This window comes from Lampetra planeri, chromosome 16 (genome assembly GCF_965212315.1).
Source record: "Lampetra planeri chromosome 16, kcLamPlan1.2.h2, whole genome shotgun sequence".
NCBI lineage: Eukaryota > Metazoa > Chordata > Hyperoartia > Petromyzontiformes > Petromyzontidae > Lampetra > Lampetra planeri.
The window spans coordinates 4,511,339-4,530,982 of record NC_136122.1 but is presented as its reverse complement, the minus strand read 5'-3'; the positions used below and the strand labels follow the sequence as shown (position 1 = coordinate 4,530,982).

The 19,644-nt window shown below is 45.5% G+C and overlaps 1 protein-coding gene across 1 annotated transcript in view; it reads left to right on the top strand.

Moving 5' to 3' along the window:
• The first annotated feature begins 2,411 nt into the window (after positions 1-2,411).
• Positions 2,412-19,644, top strand: part of PAMR1 (peptidase domain containing associated with muscle regeneration 1) — a 44,412-nt gene continuing 27,179 nt past the window's right edge. Inside the window, exon 1 of the mRNA XM_078601384.1 lies at positions 2,412-2,543. Within this exon, the coding sequence (XP_078457510.1) occupies positions 2,438-2,543 (106 nt within the window). The 5' untranslated portion in view covers positions 2,412-2,437. The remainder of the gene's footprint in view (positions 2,544-19,644) is intronic.

Here is a 19,644-nt window from a genome sequence, read left to right as displayed (position 1 = left end):
GAGCACGATGACCCCATTGCAACATCACCCATAATTGGAATATTCATTCATACTGGATGAATCCGATGAGCTATACAGCTCTTTTTGCGCAGATGTCCTGTAGGGGTGAGTCAAAACGTTACAGCAACAAACAATAGCAGTGCAAAGTACAGGAAAGGTAAGCAAACCACTTTAAAAACAATATACAAATAAAATTAAACTGTTTTCTAATCTCACCAGGTAAAGCCCACTGATCTTTTTCAGATGGGATCTGACCACAAATGGTGACTCAACGAGGTGGCTCATCACGTGGAAATGTCATAGCGGTTAAATCATCTAAAGAACAATAATCTAAAACACCAGGCGCCGCCTGCCCTGCCCGGACCTCGATAACATTCTCAACCCAACTAATAAAAAAAATCAACCACCGTGTCTGAGTCTCTGACCTGAGTGCCAAGCACCGCGAAGAGGTGCGGGGCAGCCGGCAAGCGACGACGCAGCGGGACAGCTGCCGGCCTGGTCGCCAAAACCCGCCAAGCGTTCCTGTAAAGTGTGGCCATCAAACCGGTCGGCATCGACCCTTCTCCATCGTCCGCTCACCCTCGGCACCGGACCTCTCGGCGAGTCCGGGACTGACTGGAGAGATGCCGTGATTGTCTCTCTTTGCCCTGCGCGGGGAGGGGGGGGGTGAAAAGGTTCACTAGCCGACTGGAGTAGCTACCATCATATACCCTTCCGTCTGTCCCGGGAAATTAAAGTATTTGCCAACGCGCTACTGGCTCGCTTGTCCTGACTTTAGCACCAGAACCGGTGTCCCCACCAATCGGGCTTCAACGCGGATCTTGTTCTTGCACTCCGCCTGCTTTATGAACTACAACCCAGAGGTCAAGCGACAACCTCCCGCCCGTAGGTCGCCTACATTGACTTCAAGGTGGCGTGGACTCGGTGGACAGGACAGCTGTCTGGGAGGCTCTCTGAGGAGGTGGCATTCCGGAACCACCAACGCGCCTGACAGCCGACCTGGTAGCCGATACAGCCACCAGGGGTGAGGTTCAGGCATGAGTTGTCCATGCCGTTTCACACCGGGTCCGGGAGTTTGACAGCGATGCGTGTTAGCGCCATCGTTATTCTGCCTGGCTATCGACCGGTCGATGGCTGGAGTTGTAGTGCACCGTGGATTGTCTTTTGGCGGCGTGTACGATTTACCGACTGTGATCAAGCAGCCGATGTCCGCACCGCTCATCGGCCCCCTGGTAGTACACCTCCATCCTGCCAAGTTGCGCTCAGTCTGTCGCCCAGAGACCTGGGCACAAAAGCCTCGCTCCGTCGCTCAGAGACGCCGCTCGCGTCCTGCATCGCACATGCTTCGAGGTGCAATCTTTGGCCTCTGACTTCATCGCAAACGTCATCGTGGCCTCAAGGAGCACAAACCATCGCGTGAACTCCGGTCATCCTCGCAGCAGCAGCGGCTTATGGCTACTGGTCATCGAACAAAGGCGGTGGTCACCGCATCGCGCGCTTTCAAAAGCGCTTCTGCGGCCTTCTGGAACGCTCTTACTTCCTATATTAGTAAACCACTGGAACTATGCACTTTAAAATCATCTAGATTGACAACTCACTTCTTTAGAACTACTTTTTGTGTTTAGTGTGTTGTCTCCCCCCCCCCGCACTTCCGATTAGCACGGTTGGCTACGTACGGTGTGAAAGAAGTTCAACATACACAGGCATACATACGTGACATCCAGCCCTGTCCTCCCCAATGTAGAGGACCTCACCCTATTGGGGCACGCAGCTCAGCCTCAACCTGAAGTTCCGGCTTACCTTGCCCTGCAGTTGAGTGTTGAAAATAGATCTCACTGATCGCTCAGCGACCACTTTTCAAAGCAACAAATGTGATCTTAATTTTTTGTGTTTGTATCTCAAGCCCCTACTACCATCTCTCTGCTCTTAAGGAGGGCCATTTCCCGACGGGTTCGCACACAATATCTGATTTGTTTAGAGAGAGAGTAAATGGTGGTGTCTCTTTTCTAAGTGTTGTAATGAGGTGAAGGTGTAGCCTTGCAGTTCCTGCTCATGCCACCATTGACAGTGGGCCCCCCAGCATGGGGAGCTGTCGAGAACCCCCGTCTCGGGAAATGATGGACTCCCAGAAGGCCGTGCGGTTGACGGGTTGTGTGACAACTACTGTTATGTTATACGTGGAGAGGCATATATGTGAAGGACACATTTTCCGTTATTTAATTCTACCACGATGACGCTGATTACTCATGTTTATACAGGCGTTTCACCCGTAATACTGCACAGCAACAAGTAACGAGCGTGTCAATCACGTGGAGAGAACGGTCCCCCCCCCCCGTCGTAGAAATGTGACATTTCCACTGATGGATCAGGGCCCCAAAGCTCATTTGAGCAGATAGACTCTTTGACTTGGACGTCACTGACAATACAAACTAAACCCATGCCACGTGCTGCCGCTGTGACGCCGTTGTCTTGCAGGAGACGTCCGTGCGCTTGGGTGTGGTGCCTCCTGGCTCTGCTGCTCGCTCTCAGGCTCAGCCTGGAAGGTGAGTGTCGAGAAGAGAGGTCACGGTATTGAGCTGGCATATATATATCTCGGTTCGACTGTCATCCACAATCACTTGTCTCCGTGTGTATGTTAAACATCTTTCGCGCCGTACGTAACCAACCATGCTAAACGGAGGTAGCAGGGAGATAGCAGGGGATCGTGTGGAAGTTCTGCATCCGAGTGTGGATAAAAAGGTCACTTTGGTGATAATCTCCTTCTGTGGACCGTTCTCTCATGTCGAGTAATGCACTGCTCTGAAAGAATATTGAATGGATTATTTTTTCTCATGATACGACAGTGGCAGCACAATTGGGACAGCATTGGGAGGAAAGAGAGACGAAAGGAAACCGAATAAGGAGATACTGAAGGGTATCATACTTTTCACGGTAGTGTATTCAAATTACATCACTTTGGAAAATAATGAATAAAAAACCCCAAGTAAATATGAACTCATATATATTGCTGTGCATTATCACCAGTTTGAACCTTTGTTAAATTGAAAAAAACATCAAAGGATACAGTCAGGCATATTATTATAGCCCCATGATGTGATGTCACCGTGGCATCATTGCACTAAGTGGATGCATGAGGTGAATATTCTAAATCCCGCTCTCTGGCTAAATGTGGACCTTTACATGACATGCATCATATATACCTCAGGCCTGAATACATGACACGTGGCACGCATCATACCTCAGCAAGGCCGTAATTATAATATATATTGGGGGTGACACATCCCCCTCAATATTCAAATATGCTCAAAATGTCGCCCCCAATATATTGCTATAAAATAGATTTCTGTTTATATGATTGTGGTTATGGTTGTACTTTATTAATCCATAATCTCTGCCATTACATACAATGAAATAAGAAAAGGAAAAAACAAAAAAACAGAGCAATGTAATACAATACACTATTAGACATTATTGTAAAAAATAAATAAAAAGTCCATCCTATGTGTTAGTGAATTTTTAAATATTTTAGGCAGGAAATGACAGGAAATTAGTTTTCAAATTTAGATTTATTTTCTGGGTGGGGGGGACCTCCAGACCCCCTGGAAGATTTGGTCCCCCCCAATGTTGACTCCATGGCTACGGCCTTGTACCTCAGGCCTGAATACATGGCACATGGCATCCATCATACCCCAGGCCTGAATACATGGCGCATGGTATGCATCCATCATACCTCAGGCCTGAATACAAGGCCAATTCCTGCAGGAACACCACATACCAGACATAACATCTCAACAACAGGGCATGGGATTGTCTGGACATTGTATGTATGGCAGTGTTTTCAGATTTTAAACTACTGTACTGCACTGTACATATTTCAGTAATCACAAAGTACAATTTCTCTTATTTCAAATTAATTGTAATTAGTCCATCAATTCATTACAATTTTAAAGGTTCAATATTCACTTCATACGTGAATGTTACACCAATGATTGGGTTAATTTCCTAAGACTCCAGCCCCCAGTCTTTGGAATTTCACAATGCAAGGAGGTGGTGGAGTGGTTTTGGAGTCGTTCGCGTCGTGTCCTATGAACACCGCAACCTGAGTTCAATTCCCGGCCATGGCTAAAATCAGCAGAGAACAATATTTGAGCGAGTCCTGGGTGCTCTTCTTTCACCTACCATCGACCATTGTGGGTGAAGTATGGTCAACCCCCAGCCCCCCCTCGGCCAACATGGAATGGGAAGACCCTCATCCAGCAGTGGATTGACACAGTCGAGCTTTACATTGTATATACAATAGCACAAGTTAAATGGCGCAATACAAAACAAACAATAACTTGCAAAGTGTGTCAGTATGGGTGGAGTTTGTGTGTTTTTTTTATCCCAAAGACCACTGCACGACAAGAGTGACACACTGGCAAAGTAACGCGATCCAAGCTCGCGAGCTTCCGTAAATAAACACACACAGTGTGTTTACACGATCCAAGCACCATCTGGGGAAATACCATCAACTCCAACTCCGTCATCCTGTGAGAGTCATCTAGTCGACAGCTTAAAGCTCAGAAGTTTGCTCATTTTTTCCCCCCTCTGGAGTTTACGGCTGCTTTTCAGTACTGGGGGTCCAGAGACCGCGGTGAAATTGTTAAATGTGTAATGAGACGAAAGTCTAGCCGTAGTATCTGGACTGCACGGTCACAATTGGGAACATCCTGGTATAGGACGAATGGGTTAAATCTAAGCATGCTTACTTAACAGCCCGTTGCTAATCCACTCCCGGATGAAGACTTCCCCAGGTCTGTGTCTGTCATGGGGATCGCGTGACCGTACCTTGCAATGCTGGTCATTGCAAGTTGGTGCAGGGGAAAGACCCAGGACCGGTTCAGATGGCATTCATCGCTGATGTTATCCACGACCAGGAATCAACAACGGGTCATGGGGCTCGCCATGACCCGTGTGGTCGGAGTTATATCTGGCCACGTGACGCCGTGCTCGGAGTGCACGCTTCTCAGTCAGAAGGTTGGGAGTTCCAATCCCGTTTGAGGACAGACGCAACTCATTGTACCATTTTGTGGGTATTTGACACGTGGTTGTCCTACATTGTGCTACTGGCTGCCACCATGGGAATGTGGAATTTCAGCTAGTGTTCAGGGCTATCCTACAACTATTAATATGTTTAGTATTTTAAGAGGTAAGACCCACTGAGCTACATGCAGGATATCTTTTTCTAGAAACGACCTGGCCACAAATGATAGCTCAACGAAGTGGCTTATCGTGTGGAAATGTATAGCAGCCAAATGCTCTAAATGCCCGTTTCTAAATGTGGAGGGAAAATCAGTGGACCCAGGGAAAAATCCACGCAACCATGGGGAGAACATGCAAACTGCAAATATACGACAGGCGTCAGGGTTGGGATCGAACCGACATCTCGCCACCGTGGTGGCCACTATACAGAGATAAACATCACCTCGTCCTTATTTGAATCGAAGAACATATTTAAGCTCTTTTGTATTCCTGCACAAGCGTGGATTTTATCTGAGTGCTCCAGTTTTCCTCCTCCTCCACCCACGCACACACAAAGTATTTCCAGTAAGGAATTGGCCAAACATCATAAAGTAGGAACCTCCTAAAAAGAAGAGCATTCTTGACTCGCTGAGGCTTTTCCTGGTTTTACAAAGAATTACATTTTAACTTTTCCTCATTTATCATGCGCTACTAGCTCGTTCTGGCTGTGCCCCTGTCTTAAAAGCATTGGACTGGACCCGGTCACCTGGCTACACTCAAGTAAACAGCACCATGTGCTGTGCATTAATACTCTTAACTTGTTTTCAGAGCTTCAGAATACTGTGCCTAGCCCTCCCTGTGCGCGTGTCTTTCTTTACCTTTGAAATGCATTGTTTCCATGGGGAGCATTGGGAGTGGTGGCATAGTAAGTTAGTGCACACACTGCGCTATGAACCCGGTGACCTGAATTAAATTTCCGACCATGGCCAACATCAGTGATACATATTAGAACCAGTCCAGGACCGTCATGAGTTCATCTCAGCCTCAAGTGAGTAGCCTGGCTTGGCGTGTAAACTTCGGCATAGGGGATACTCAGACAACCGGACGTGGATCTGTCTACACCACCGCCTCCTGTGTAATTTCAGGCGAATAGTTTTCTCTGTATCTAGCCTGGATATAGCCTATCTCTTGTATGTGCTTGTGTCCGTGTGTGTGGGAGTGTATAGAGTTGTGTATGTGTTTATTGGCATCTGTGTGTTTGTGTGTACCTGTGTGTGCATATCAATGTGCATGTTTATGTTGAGCTGGCCTTAATAGGCGCTCTTCCAGGGGATCCTTTGTTTTTATGTGCCCATTGTGTTTTTGTGTATGCGTGTGCTTGTGTGTTATGGCCCCTCGGGATAGAGTCATCTTGTTGGGTGACTTCAATGCCCGAGTTGGTCATGATGCTGGTACCTGGTCTGGAGTGATTGGAAGGCATGGGCCAGATCAGCTCAATAACAACGGCAGGAGGCTGCTAGATTTTTGTGCAGCCCATGGGCTTGTAATTACCAACACGCTGTTCTGGCATTGGCGCATCCACACAACATCATGGATGCATGCCAGTGTAACAGGCCGTAGTATACCCACAGGCCGTAGAATACCCGGGGTTTAAACGGCCTAGGCTAGATTATACCTGTGTATTTTATGGCCTAGGCCAATTTATACTCTGGGGTATATTATGGCCAAGGCCAAATTATGCCCCTCTAGGCCAAATCATACCCCATGATAGCAGAGGTGTGGACTCGAGTCATGTGACTTGGACTCGAGTCAGACTCGAGTCATGAATTTGATGACTTGCGACTCGACTTGGACTTGCATAACAATGACTTTGTCCCACCTCTGCATGATAGTAATAGTGTTGAGCGATATACACATGAATTCGCTGTGGCCATGATCTCGGCATCTGTTGCCCAGACTCTATCACGAGAGATGCCAGAGGTGTTTACATATTCATTGACATCTTGGTCCAAGTAGTCCTGTAGTTCTTAGTTCCTAACCCTATTCCGTGACTTCCGACAACACTTCAATGGAATTGCACGCGTATTCGACTTCATTGGCTTCGACTGCTTCTAAAATGCTTAAATTGATCAAATTGAGATTCTTACTTCCATTTATACGCTTTTTAGATATCGATTGAAGTTCGTTGTCTGTCGGCTGTTCTCTGTATGGATAATTGCCTTTGAACTTTCACATGGGGCATATTCCGGCCTGGAGGGGTATGGTCTGGCCCAGTCTATAGTTTAAACCCCCGGGGGGTATAGTTTAGCCAGGACACTTTATCCCCCCGGGTATACTCTGTTCTGGGCCAAACTATACCCGGGTTTAATCGGGGCAGGGGTTATTTTAGCTTGTTACACCAGGTTTAAGCAAGAACATCTGCTGGACTACATAGTGACGGAACAGCGGATGCAGGCCCATGTCCTTAACACCAAGACCTACCGTGGAGCTGATCTGCTCACTGACCATCGACTTGTCATCTGTAAGATGCACCTGCCATTTTTCCACTCCGGTGGTGGGTGTACACCCAGGACCCTATTCAAACCCATAGTGGCATGGTCTCAGCTAGCTGATGAAAGTTGCAAGCGAGAATTTAATCATCGCTTGCTGCTGTTAGAAACATTTAGGCTGGCCTGCCTGCGATCCATCCTGGGTTTAACCAGGCTGGATTGTGTGAGGAGCTCACAAATCCTTGAAAGATCTGGACAAAGTCCCATCGGTGAGCTCCTACGTTGGCTGGGTCATGTAGCCCGCATGCCCAGCCACGGCATGCCTACACAGCTTTTGTTTGGCCGGATCGAGGGGGCTAAACGGGCACGGCACGGGCTATAGAAGAGATGGAGTGATGTGGTACAGGAGGATGTAGAGCTGAGTGGACTTGCCGATGAGTGGTACCAGCGGTGGCAAGATTGGCCTCTGTGGAGGAGGCTCGTGAAGGACGCTGCTACTGGGCAGTTGGAGGCAGTCGCCCTCCAACAACAACGGAGGGCGGAGGAGCGAGGCTCACAACAATGAGCAGAGCGCCGGGTGGCTAAAGCACAGCAAGTTGGCACAGTAGGGGGCACAGGTGGTGCATCAGCCACTCATCTCAGTCAGTCGACCCGTGGCACCTGGGTCTGTCCCGTGACATTGTGCCAGCGGGCGTTCGACACTTCACGTGGCCTCAACGTGCACATAGCCTGGCACAAGCGTCGTGGTGACGTCCCCGACACTTAGTGGCGAATGGTGATTGTTGTTGTGTGTTAGGGGGGAGATGGGGAACGGTAGTGCAGTGGTTAGCACGCTGTGCTTTGAACCTGGTGACCCGAGTTCGATTCCCGCTCACGGCCAACACCAGTGACGATTATCTGAACCATTCCTGGGCCTTCCCTAGGTCGACTCAGCCTCAAATGAGCACCTGGTACAGTGTGTAAAACCCTTGCCACTGGGGAAACAAAGGCGGCCGGGAGTGGTGCTGGCTGCCAACCCCCATTGTGGGGGTGGATAGCCAAACTGGCGCCTGTGTGCCCCAAACTCTGCTGCATGTCGGTGAGTGACATCTTCTCAAATCTACTTTTATGGTGACCGAAGCCAAGAGTACAACATTAGCAGTTCCTGAGGAACTGCTCCTCAGGAACTGCTGATGATGTTGTTTTTGCATTCTTTACAAAGGATGAGGGCTTTTTATATATATATACACACATTTCTGTTTGTTATTTTAAACTTGCAACCACTAACCTTCAACGTATTAATAATAATAATGGGGCATGCGCCAGTGTCAACGTGTGAGCAATAGAGAGTCCAAGAGATCGTGTAGATAAAAGTATGGGGCAGGTCTTGCTCGACTACGATGGAGATGTACACACCGTGAGAAAAGACAAAAAACACAGCTGATTATCCCTGCTAAGTTAAATATCACTGCTGAATAATTTACGGCCCCTTTTTGAGTCGACTGCTGGATGAAGACCGCCCCGTATGGCAGCCATGAGGGTTGTTGTTTTAGTATCATATTTCACCCGTGATGGCCAGTCTGGGTTGATCGGTCAGCCTTGACCGAGAATTGAACTCGGATCATTCATAGTGCAGTGCGCTAACCGATGTGCCCTTGAGTATATGTATGTATATATACTCAAGGGCACATCGCACTGGACGTAGCCGACCTGACTCATCGGAAGTGCGGGAGAAATGCAATAAACTAAACACATAAGCGGGTTCTAAAGAAATGAGTTTTCAATCTGGGGCATGAGTTTTCAATCTACGTTCCTTTATTGTGTATAATACGACCAGGTTTATAGACGAGAAAGCCCATTTTACAATGCTAAGTTTCAAGGTTTAAATCGTGCGATCAGTGCTCATTATCCTTCTGTGGTCGAGTAAATAGTCATCACTTTGTGAGAAGTCAATAGCAGTTGTGATGAGGAGACACTGGGTCCTTCCAACGCGAATACAAGATTTCCACCACAGACTCACCAATAGCGACGAGTTCCACCTTTATTCAAGTAAGGAGACACTTTATATTTTAGGGTATATAATACTTATAATACATTTCCACGTACATCGGGAATCGTTGCTGATTCAAAACACAGTTTTCAGGAAGATTCTACATGGGATATTCGGTCAGTTTTTGTTGTTGTTGTTGTTGTTGTATTCTCGCATACACCTGGAAAGATAAAGACCCAATGCATACAGCAGAGAACACCACGTGCTGCGATAAACGTGGCAGAAAAAGGTGCAGCCCTGGGATTTCCTACTCACGCCATCACTGGCAGAAGGGGGCTCTTAGAGATCCATTTTGAAAGGTATTTTGGCCCACTCATCGACGCTGGCCAGGCGCCTTGGAAGAGATGGGGGTGGTTACCCAAACTTTACCCACCACACACACGACCTGCCGAACGAGCAGCTGTGAAGATTCAAACCATTTGTGCTGCTGCGTGGACAGAAGTGATGGGACGGTTTAAGAAAGTTGCCGCATTGTTTCAGCCGCCGTGCAGGGACATTGAACCAGTGACCTCTGGATTACAAGTCCAGTGTGTTGACTGTTACGCCATGGCCATCATCTCTCATAGCCTGCTAGAATTGTTTTAGCCTACAGGCGCCTAGTTAGCCTGTAGGCGGTTGTCTCATGCATGCTCCATCTCTACATGATCCACCAATCCCACCTCCTGCACCACCACCACTACACTTAGCTCTGTAGTCAAATCCAGTGTTAAAGTGAGACGTAACATTTTTATATCTTCACTGGTCGAAGACGTTTTTAAAAGGTGAATAATAAAATAAACATTTCAGGAGGAAGATCTGTTAGTAATTCGTGCACGACATCATTTGAGCTCGAATTTCCCACATATGGAGATCAGTTTGTCCAAAATACAATCTAAATCTGGACCGAATCCCATAACTCGAGCCTCAGATTTTACAGATGTTGTTAAATATCCAACTGGCAGCAGTTACACATGAATAAAACAAAATTTATCTCTCCAGTAAAGTGTCTGCATGCTCAGACAAGGAGATGAGCTGTGCTTATCTTCACTGGAGATCCTGGATCAGTGATGGTAATCCCACATCAGAATATTTCAGAATATGTATTTATCCTGGATAAATCCAATGAGCTATGGAACGCTTTTAGGACACATTTCCTTAGCAGAGGGCAGTCTTCCAGAAAGGGCAACCAATATTTACTGCTACACAAAAGTGATACTTTATGATTTTATCAACCCCAGACGGACGACGAGCAGAGTTGACCCCCACTCAGGATTCAGAATCCCAACCTTCCGATTGTCCATGTGGGCACTACTCTACGACTGTTGCCCACCTGGTCAGATTACATTTCAGGGCCAATGAAAGTGAAACCAAGTGTACGCTGACCCCGACAGTCTTCCATAAGTTACTGGGGCATTAACAAATATTGGCAGTTTTTAACATGGTAAATTCCAACACTTTCCAAATTACAATCCATACATTACTCTAAAGACGTATTAATTTAATGTTTTTTTTTACTTTTGACTTAAAACTTTCGTGAATGCAGGAATTCATATTCGTTGTTCTTTCGGTAAAGTCACATAGATAGAAAATAATAAATAAATAAACCACGACGTTCCAATCGCAACACAAGCAGTCTTCATCAGGCGGAGAGATCGAAACGTTGTGGTTCTTTTTAATTTTCTAATTTATTTATTTTTCATTTTATTTTTATTTTCTATCTACGTGACTTTACCGAAAAAACCAAGAATATGTTTTTTTACCTTTGGCCCAGTTTGGAGAGTCCATTCTTGTCTTTAAATCTTTTAAATTGTACTGTTTATATCTTAAAGGTGTGCCTTATTTGTGTATTTCTGTGTTAAAATGTTATTGTACAAGGAAACAAAAGCAGCCTGTTTATCCATACTCTTTGGGTTTTTTTGGTAAAGTCACGTAGGTAAAAAATAAAATGAAATAAAATAAATGAAAACAACTACATTAAATCACGACGTTTCGGGCACAACACAAGCGTCCTTCTTCAGGTGGGGACAACGTAGCGAAAGCACAACCGCTTAAGTGTGTCTAAGAGATGGCTGTGACGAGGAATAATATAGTCGCGGGGGATGGAGGGAGGGGGGGGGCATGGTGAGTGTGTGGGCGGGCTGTGGACTGGGAGGCAACGATGTGAGGAACGGGGAAGGCATTGGGAGGCAACACATGGAGCTCAAACTGAAGCTTTGTGATGCAGGGGGCGGAAGTAGATAAGAAAGCTAAGATTAAGCAGCCTTTTGTTACGCTGCCGGGGGGCAAATTAGAAATGCGCAAGATGAACACTGACGTGTGGTAATGGTGATGGTAGTGTGTGAAGCTGGGGGTAACAGGCTGGGAATAAGGATATGATTATGAAAATAAATCTAAACTGGCTGTCTAGCAGTAAACTGCACGGCAGCTAAAGTTTAACTTGGTTAATTACACCCTTCCAATGATTGCTCAATTTGAATCTCTCACCTCGGTTGAAGTTACGTCTATGTTTGTATATCTGGAAAATTAGAAAGGCGCAAGCGAGACTTGCGCGCTCGAAATAACGTGTGGCAATGGTGATGGTAGTGTGTAAAGCTTGGAGTAGAAGACTGTGAATATGGATATGAATATGAAAATAAATATAAACTGGCTGTCTAGCAGTAAACTGCACGGTAGCTTATTCTTAGGTTTTTTCGGTAAAGTCACGTAGGTAAAACATAAAAATTAATGAAAATAAAATAAAATAAAAACAAAAATCACGACGTTTCGGAGGCAACACAAGTCTCCGTCATCAGGTGGGACCGTCACAGCCGAAATAGCTGCATCAAGTGAGGCAATGATTCAAGAAGTAATCCCTTATAAGCAAGTTGAAGGGGGGAAGAGAGGGGGGGGGAGCTCATCAGAATGTGGTAGCCAATGAAAGGAACGTATCGGGAGGGAGGGGGGCGGGGCTCAAAGACAGCACGGAGTGCTAAGTACAACGCATCGGGAGGGGGAGGGAGCAGGGCCAAAACAATGGACGACGGCTTGGACGCGGTTGCTGCAGCACACGCCAACACAATGGACAGAGAGGGGGGAGGGGAGGTCTGATACACATGATAGACAAAAGAACGAAAATGCCCATGTTTATACCAATGCTGGCTGAACAATGAAGAGAGCACTGCCAAAAAATAACTGGGGATGTTAACACTCGGTAAAGTAAAGTAAAATAGTGCCTGTCAGATAAGATGGTCCAAAAAAGTGTAATTAAGTCTTTTTTGCGTGGTTGATAACATCTTTCCAATGATTACTAAGTTTGTACCCATCATCACGGTTGAAATTATGTCTGTGTTTGTATATTTGTATGGCTTCGTGTACAAACCTTTGATGGTAGCCGGGAGGTTTGCAGAGAACCTTGGTCTCGGAAAAGACAAATTCATGAGAGCCCACCGAGTTGTAGCAATGATCGGCAACGGCAGAAGAATCAGTTCTGCCGTGTTTCAGATCTGACTTGATCTGAAACTCAGATCTGAAACACGGCAGAACTGATTCTTCTGCCGTTGCCGATCATTGCTACAACTCGGTGGGCTCTCATGAATTTGTCTTTTCCGAGACCAAGGTTCTCTGCAAACCTCCCGGCTACCATCAAAGGTTTGTACACGAAGCCATACAAATATACAAACACAGACATAATTTCAACCGTGATGATGGGTACAAACTTAGTAATCATTGGAAAGATGTTATCAACCACGCAAAAAAGACTTAATTACACTTTTTTGGACCATCTTATCTGACAGGCACTATTTTACTTTACTTTACCGAGTGTTAACATCCCCAGTTATTTTTTGGCAGTGCTCTCTTCATTGTTCAGCCAGCATTGGTATAAACATGGGCATTTTCGTTCTTTTGTCTATCATGTGTATCAGACCTCCCCTCCCCCCTCTCTGTCCATTGTGTTGGCGTGTGCAGCAGCAACCGCGTCCAAGCCGTCGTCCATTGTTTTGGCCCCGCTCCCTCCCCCTCCCGATGCGTTGTACTTAGTACTCCGTGCTGTCTTTGAGCCCCGCCCCCCTCCCTCCCGATACGTTCCATTCATTGGCTAGCACACTCTGATGAGCTCCCCCCCCCTCTCCTCCCCCCTTCAACTTGCTTATAAGGGATTACTTCTTGAATCATTGCCTCACTTGATGCAGCTATTTCGGCTGTGACGGTCCCACCTGATGACGGAGACTTGTGTTGCCTCCGAAACGTCGTGATTTTTGTTTTTATTTTATTTTCATTAATTTTGATGTTTTACCTACGTGACTTTACCGAAAAAACCTAAGAATATGATTCCTTGCAGTCACGAAAGCTTCAAATCTAGAATAAATGCACGGTAGCTAAAGTCGCCTACTGTGAAAAACTTGGCGGGATCCTCCTGAAAGAAAGTCATGAGGCTCAGTGAGACTTTTTTCTTGGGTAAACAAGGAGAAACAAACTATGATTATCATCATATACAAACACAATCGTCAATAACACGACCTTAAAAACAAACCGTATAAAAGAGGTGACTTTTCAGGTAATGGCCCGACTTTCCAGCACAAAGAGAGGCCGGAGAGCAATATTGGGGAATAAAGTTCATTGGTGACTCAGACCAACTCTCCATACGTGAAACATCTAATTTAGTCACATGTCGTGGCATAGATTCAAACTCAGAACCTTGTCATTGTTAACCCAGTTGATCGACATATCCACGATGAGCCCAATAAGCCATGCAGCGAATTCACCAGATGTGTTTCTGACACAAATTCTGTTTCTGACATCCAAAAAGATACATCGCCGTATCAATAAACGGCTCGGCATGACTTGCATTGTCTTTACATTAATAAATACAATACCGTACAGATGGTAAATATTTTTTACCACAGGAGCTGATGGCTTCAAGTTGTTTCCTGCACTTTGAAAAAAAAAAGAGAGATGGGTGGGGGGGGGGCAGGAAAAAGGGGCCATGTATTTTCAGACTTGGCCAAAGTAGTCGAGCTGTTCTTCTTTTCGGCAAACGTTTAATCACCGAGGGCACCGTGGCAGACGCTGCCCGCGTCCACGCTGCACATTGTCAGTTGAGGGCCAACGAGCCCTGAGTCAGCGCAGTCGCACAACCCCCTTGTTGCCTCGCATCGAGAAAGGGCCCCGAGTTTAAACCTCAACCCGGCCGCATTTTCTCCGTGGAGTTTGAACGTTCTCCCCCACAAAAAGCCCCACCGTATGTAATCTGGTATCCGGCCAAAATATCCAAACTATCTTAATGCTGAATAATTACCTGCCAATTACGCACTTGGGATTATACAAAGCAGCATTACCGCCTTCCCCCCCCACCCCCCACCGGCTGCGAAAACTTGGCAGGACCCTCCTCAAAAAGAGTCTTCAGACTCAGTGAGGCTTTCCTGGGTAAACAAACAGAGTAATAGAAATAATTATGTGGAAAAATCTTTGATGCTTGTCATATCCATGGAAGGTTTGGTGGCCTTTTTTAGAGCTATTTTTTCAAAAAAAAAGTTTTTACCATGTAACATCCCACCGATAAACAAAAACAAAGACACCCAAATGTCATCCAACAGACTATAGAGGCACGTTTAACACGTAGGCTTTCGCGAATTGCCCGATGATGCTGGATGCAATAACCAGCGAAACGTTGTACTCAAATTGTAAATGTTGTGGTTTCACGCTTCAACACACCGGTGGGCTAAAGCAGTGAACTATTTGTCTTTTGTCAACGTGACACTTTTTTACTGATTGGCCGTGTCGGGTGGTGGAGGGTTACGACACATTTATAAATAACGCGATCTAAACCCAAAAACGTTGATTATAGAGGCAAGTGCTGTCAGTACAGATTTCAGGAAGGGATGGCACATGGGATGACACATCCCATCCTGAACCCGCACGTCCGTTTTGCCCGGTTGGCTATGTATGGGACGAAAGCAATTCAATATGCATTCATGAAAGGGTGGTGTGGACGGCACCAGGCCTGCCCACCAGTTGTCCAGTGCTATAGCTCACGTAGCACGGTGGGTACTCTGTTAGAATGGAGTCAACATTGAGGAGGCCCAGGACATGTTCACCACTTGCCACTATTGTTGCACATGGGCCGGGAATTAAACTTAGCTTGCTAGGATCACCGCACAGTCTGCTCATCACTGTGCAAGGGCTGATTGTGTTGTCAGTTGGTTGAAGTTTAGAAATCGTTTTATTTTGACTTTTGAATGGGTATACATAGAGTTTATAAAATAAAAAGTGTATTTCTTAATTTCAGGCGAACAAAAAATTTGTGATTTTTTTGTATTATTTATGAAATTTTCCCTTCGCCTCGGCCATGAATTTTACAGCAGTAAAAAATCCCATGCCAAAACCGTAGCCCTATTTACGATCTGTGGAAATTGTAAGCATAATTCTTCTTTGTTATTGGAGCACATTTGTCACTGTACTACAATTCGAGCAAACATGGGTTCGAATCCCGGCTTTGTGCAGCATCGATGGCGAGCAGCATCCAAACTTGTCCTGGGCTTTCCCTAGCCCAGCTGCAGTGACTTGGTCCAGCGGTAGTGAATTCACCGCTTGTTGCAGAGGTTCACGGTTCGAATCCAGCGGCCGCCCTGTTTATTGCTGCGGTGTGGTTAGTACAGTCCGTTCTCCTCTAGCGTGGTAGTTGCGTTCCTGAAGAAAACCGCGTTATGGAAAAATAGCGTTATAATTAATAATACACAACATAGTGTAAATCACAATTGTGATAACTCGTGAGGTGCATACGAAGGCTGAACAAAAACTGAGGCGCATGGGCAGCATCCAGCAGCATCCCGCCTTGTGTGACGCTACGCCGAAGCAGCCGCACGACCGCTTGTTGCTACTCGCGTGACGTAGTTCTGTTCGCTCGATCGCGTTATATCCAATTTGCATGCGTGTTATAAAGAAAATGTGTTCCCTCGTACATTGATCGCGTTATATATCATTCACGCGATGAAAACACACGTTATAGGAGAACGGACTGTAATAGAATTGGCTGTAACCCGCCGTTCGATTCACAACGGACGTTAGAGATCCCCTCAAGTTATTCATTCGAGTAGGCCACTGTGCGTTGACGTCAGGGTCCGGATTTGCCAAATTCGAAAATTACACCGCAAATCACTCCACTGGGAATCTGAATAGCAATCATCACCCCCTCGTGGCAGACAAATGCCCCCCGGTCACTCTTGCACATGATAATCCTGGTCTCTTTGAGTTTCCACCTGGTTAAACAAAATAACTTGAAACGTACAACTTGAACTACTTAGGTACAGAATGAACATCCGCACTGGTTAGACAAATGCTGCCAGCCATGGTTCTGTATACACCATCAACTGACGTGGTGTGGGTAGCTCTCAATAGGTGCTCACTAACACCACTTGCCTCAACAGCATATGAGTAAAATCAGGGGATGTTCACCATTATGTGTGTGTGTGGTTGTACGTGTGTGTCTGTGTCTTTGTATGTTTTAATTCAACAAAGTTGTGTCTATCCACACCATCTCAGCCCTCGTGTTCAGTTTCCACCCTTTTGCTGAACACTGTATTGTAACGTTGGGCAAGCTCATACCTGGAAATATTTAGCTTTTTCCAACCCACCCAGTCTACTAGGATACAAACAGAATTCCTCTGCGTCTAAACCTGCAGTGGGTCCCTGCTGTCTGCGTGTGTATGTCTTTGTGCTTGTGGATATCTACAATAATATGAAAATGTGCAAACTGCTGTTCAATTTACTTGTCAAAAATACATGTTCTCTCTCTCTCAATGATTTGTCCCCCAGGGGAGCCAATAATCTAGGATACAGGAATGTTGGTTCCCCTTCCGACGAATTGTACCGGCTTTATTTTTAGTTACAAAGTAAACCTCTCTCTTTGCGTGCAAGTCTATATCCATGCATTTTTCAACTAAAATCTACATTTTTGTACATAACACTTTACACATTTATTTGTGAAACAGTTGCTTGCTCAGTCTGCTTTCAGTTTAGTTTTACATTTTTATATAATCTGCTTGGTCCTAACTTCATCCTGCTCACCAAACCCCTAAACTTTAAACCTTAACCTTTAACCCAATAGGGGAACCTATACCCAGTGGGTTGGATAAGTGGCAAACGGGGCAAAGGGTCTCCATAGAGACTCAGAAATAAATATTGTATTGCTATTCACCAGAGAAAGTACTTTAGTTTAAAGTTATGTTGATTAATGTAGGGCCCTATTTAAAAGCTTGAATTTCAGGACCGTCACTCCCCTGGGAATTGTATATCTGCTTCTACCTAACACTAACTCCTAACCCCTAACCCCTGACCCAGGGATATGCATAAGTAGATCTGTTGGAGGGAACAAAGATTAATTTCCCTGTGGGAATACACGTTCGAACACCAGTCATCATTTACTCCTGCCACCTCAATTCAATACCTGACAATAATTGACATCAACCACTGCAGTCTGCACTCCTTCAATGGAGGAATCCCAAAACTACACAAACTCTCTCCTTAAACCCTCCTGTCCTTTGCTCGCAGAGCTCGACATTGGCATTTAGCCCCTGAACATGTTGCCGTATGAAAGAATATAATAGAATTGAATGACCAGTGGCGGCTGGTATCTGAATTTGGCTAGGGCATCCCCGAGGTCAACCCGGCGTAAAATAAGTGCTTTGGCCACGTGTTGTGTTGGCCCCTGTCACCACCACCCCTTGTGTGCTGCCGCACTGGCGAGCTCTCGCTAAGTCATGAGGCCAAACGCGGATCTTTGTCTTTTGTAAACCGCAAACTGTATCATTGTATTTCGATTTAAAGCTTTCGTGACTGCAGGGATTCATCTTCTTGGTTCTTTCGGTAAAGTCACATAGAATGGAAATAATAAAATAAAATAAATAGTCTAAAATAATAAAAATAGTCTAAATGACTCTGTCTCCTCGACAGACCTGTTCTCCACCTGAGGACGGCTGCTTGCGTTGTGGCCGAAACGTCGTGAGAATTATTTGATGTTTTATTTTTATTATTTTATTATTTACATTCTACTTGACTTTACCGAAAGAACCAATAAGATGTATCATTGTAGTCGTACGAGACTGCACATCATATATTTATTGCACTAAAACCCGCGTGAAACGTTTCGCAAATGCGTTTCCTCTGTCCACGTGTGCATGCCAATTTGGAATCAACATACGTTAGAAAAGGAAAGTAATGCGCATTGTTCAATGGAATCGTGTTTCACCGGGTTGTTGGGCATTCATTCTGCGGCAGCGATGATCCTGTCGTGAAGATTCCACATTCCTACAGCAGGGGCCAGTCTTTTGGAAAAGAAACACTGTTAATGAACCACAAAGAGGTATTTATTGTATTGGTCATCCGTCCAACTGGAATTTTATCCCAGACAGAACATTTTGCACAGTAAAACATCTAATAATAGCGCATTAGAAACTGATTATACTTTTGTTTCCTAGAAAGGGATAGACAGTCAAAAAATGTGCACATTATATAAAATTATTCTATGGTGCCGATATTTGGGGTTGTGAAGCCCCAAAGTTCTCACGTTTAGTGGAGACAATGGTCTCGACACGATCAACAACGACTGTGGAGTTCAATTTGTCAACGTATTGGATGACTAAACATGTGCTGAGCTGAATCATTACGGGGCAGGAAAGCGGCATCCTGTAATCGTAAGATAAGAAAACGCCTCTTGGAATGAGCCCAAACGTATTTCCGCCGTATCATCTTCTGGGACTAATTCCCTGCAACGATATAAATCTTCGAATGATAATGGGATTCCAAGAGCATATTAATGGCCATATCCACGAATGAACATAATTAGTGATAAAAACGAATTCCCACGTGAACATTAAACAAAGAAAAAAAAAACCTAAAAGCCAATTCGTGAAATGAGACGGGCAAACAGCTTGGCGTGCGCAGATGCTGTGTGCTTGGCTTGCACAGGTACGCACCGAAATTAATGAGTGTCTGTCCCGTGTTGGTAACCAGTGGGTGTGTGCGTGCGGTGTTTTATTTCAGGAAAAACACGTGTGCAGTCTGGGGGCCCCGCTTAGAGGAGAGCCTTCAAGTGCGATTGACTCTCTCTCTTTTTCTTGTTTGCAATGGGAGAAAACACATGGTTGCGATTGTTGCTCCGGCCAAAAAATA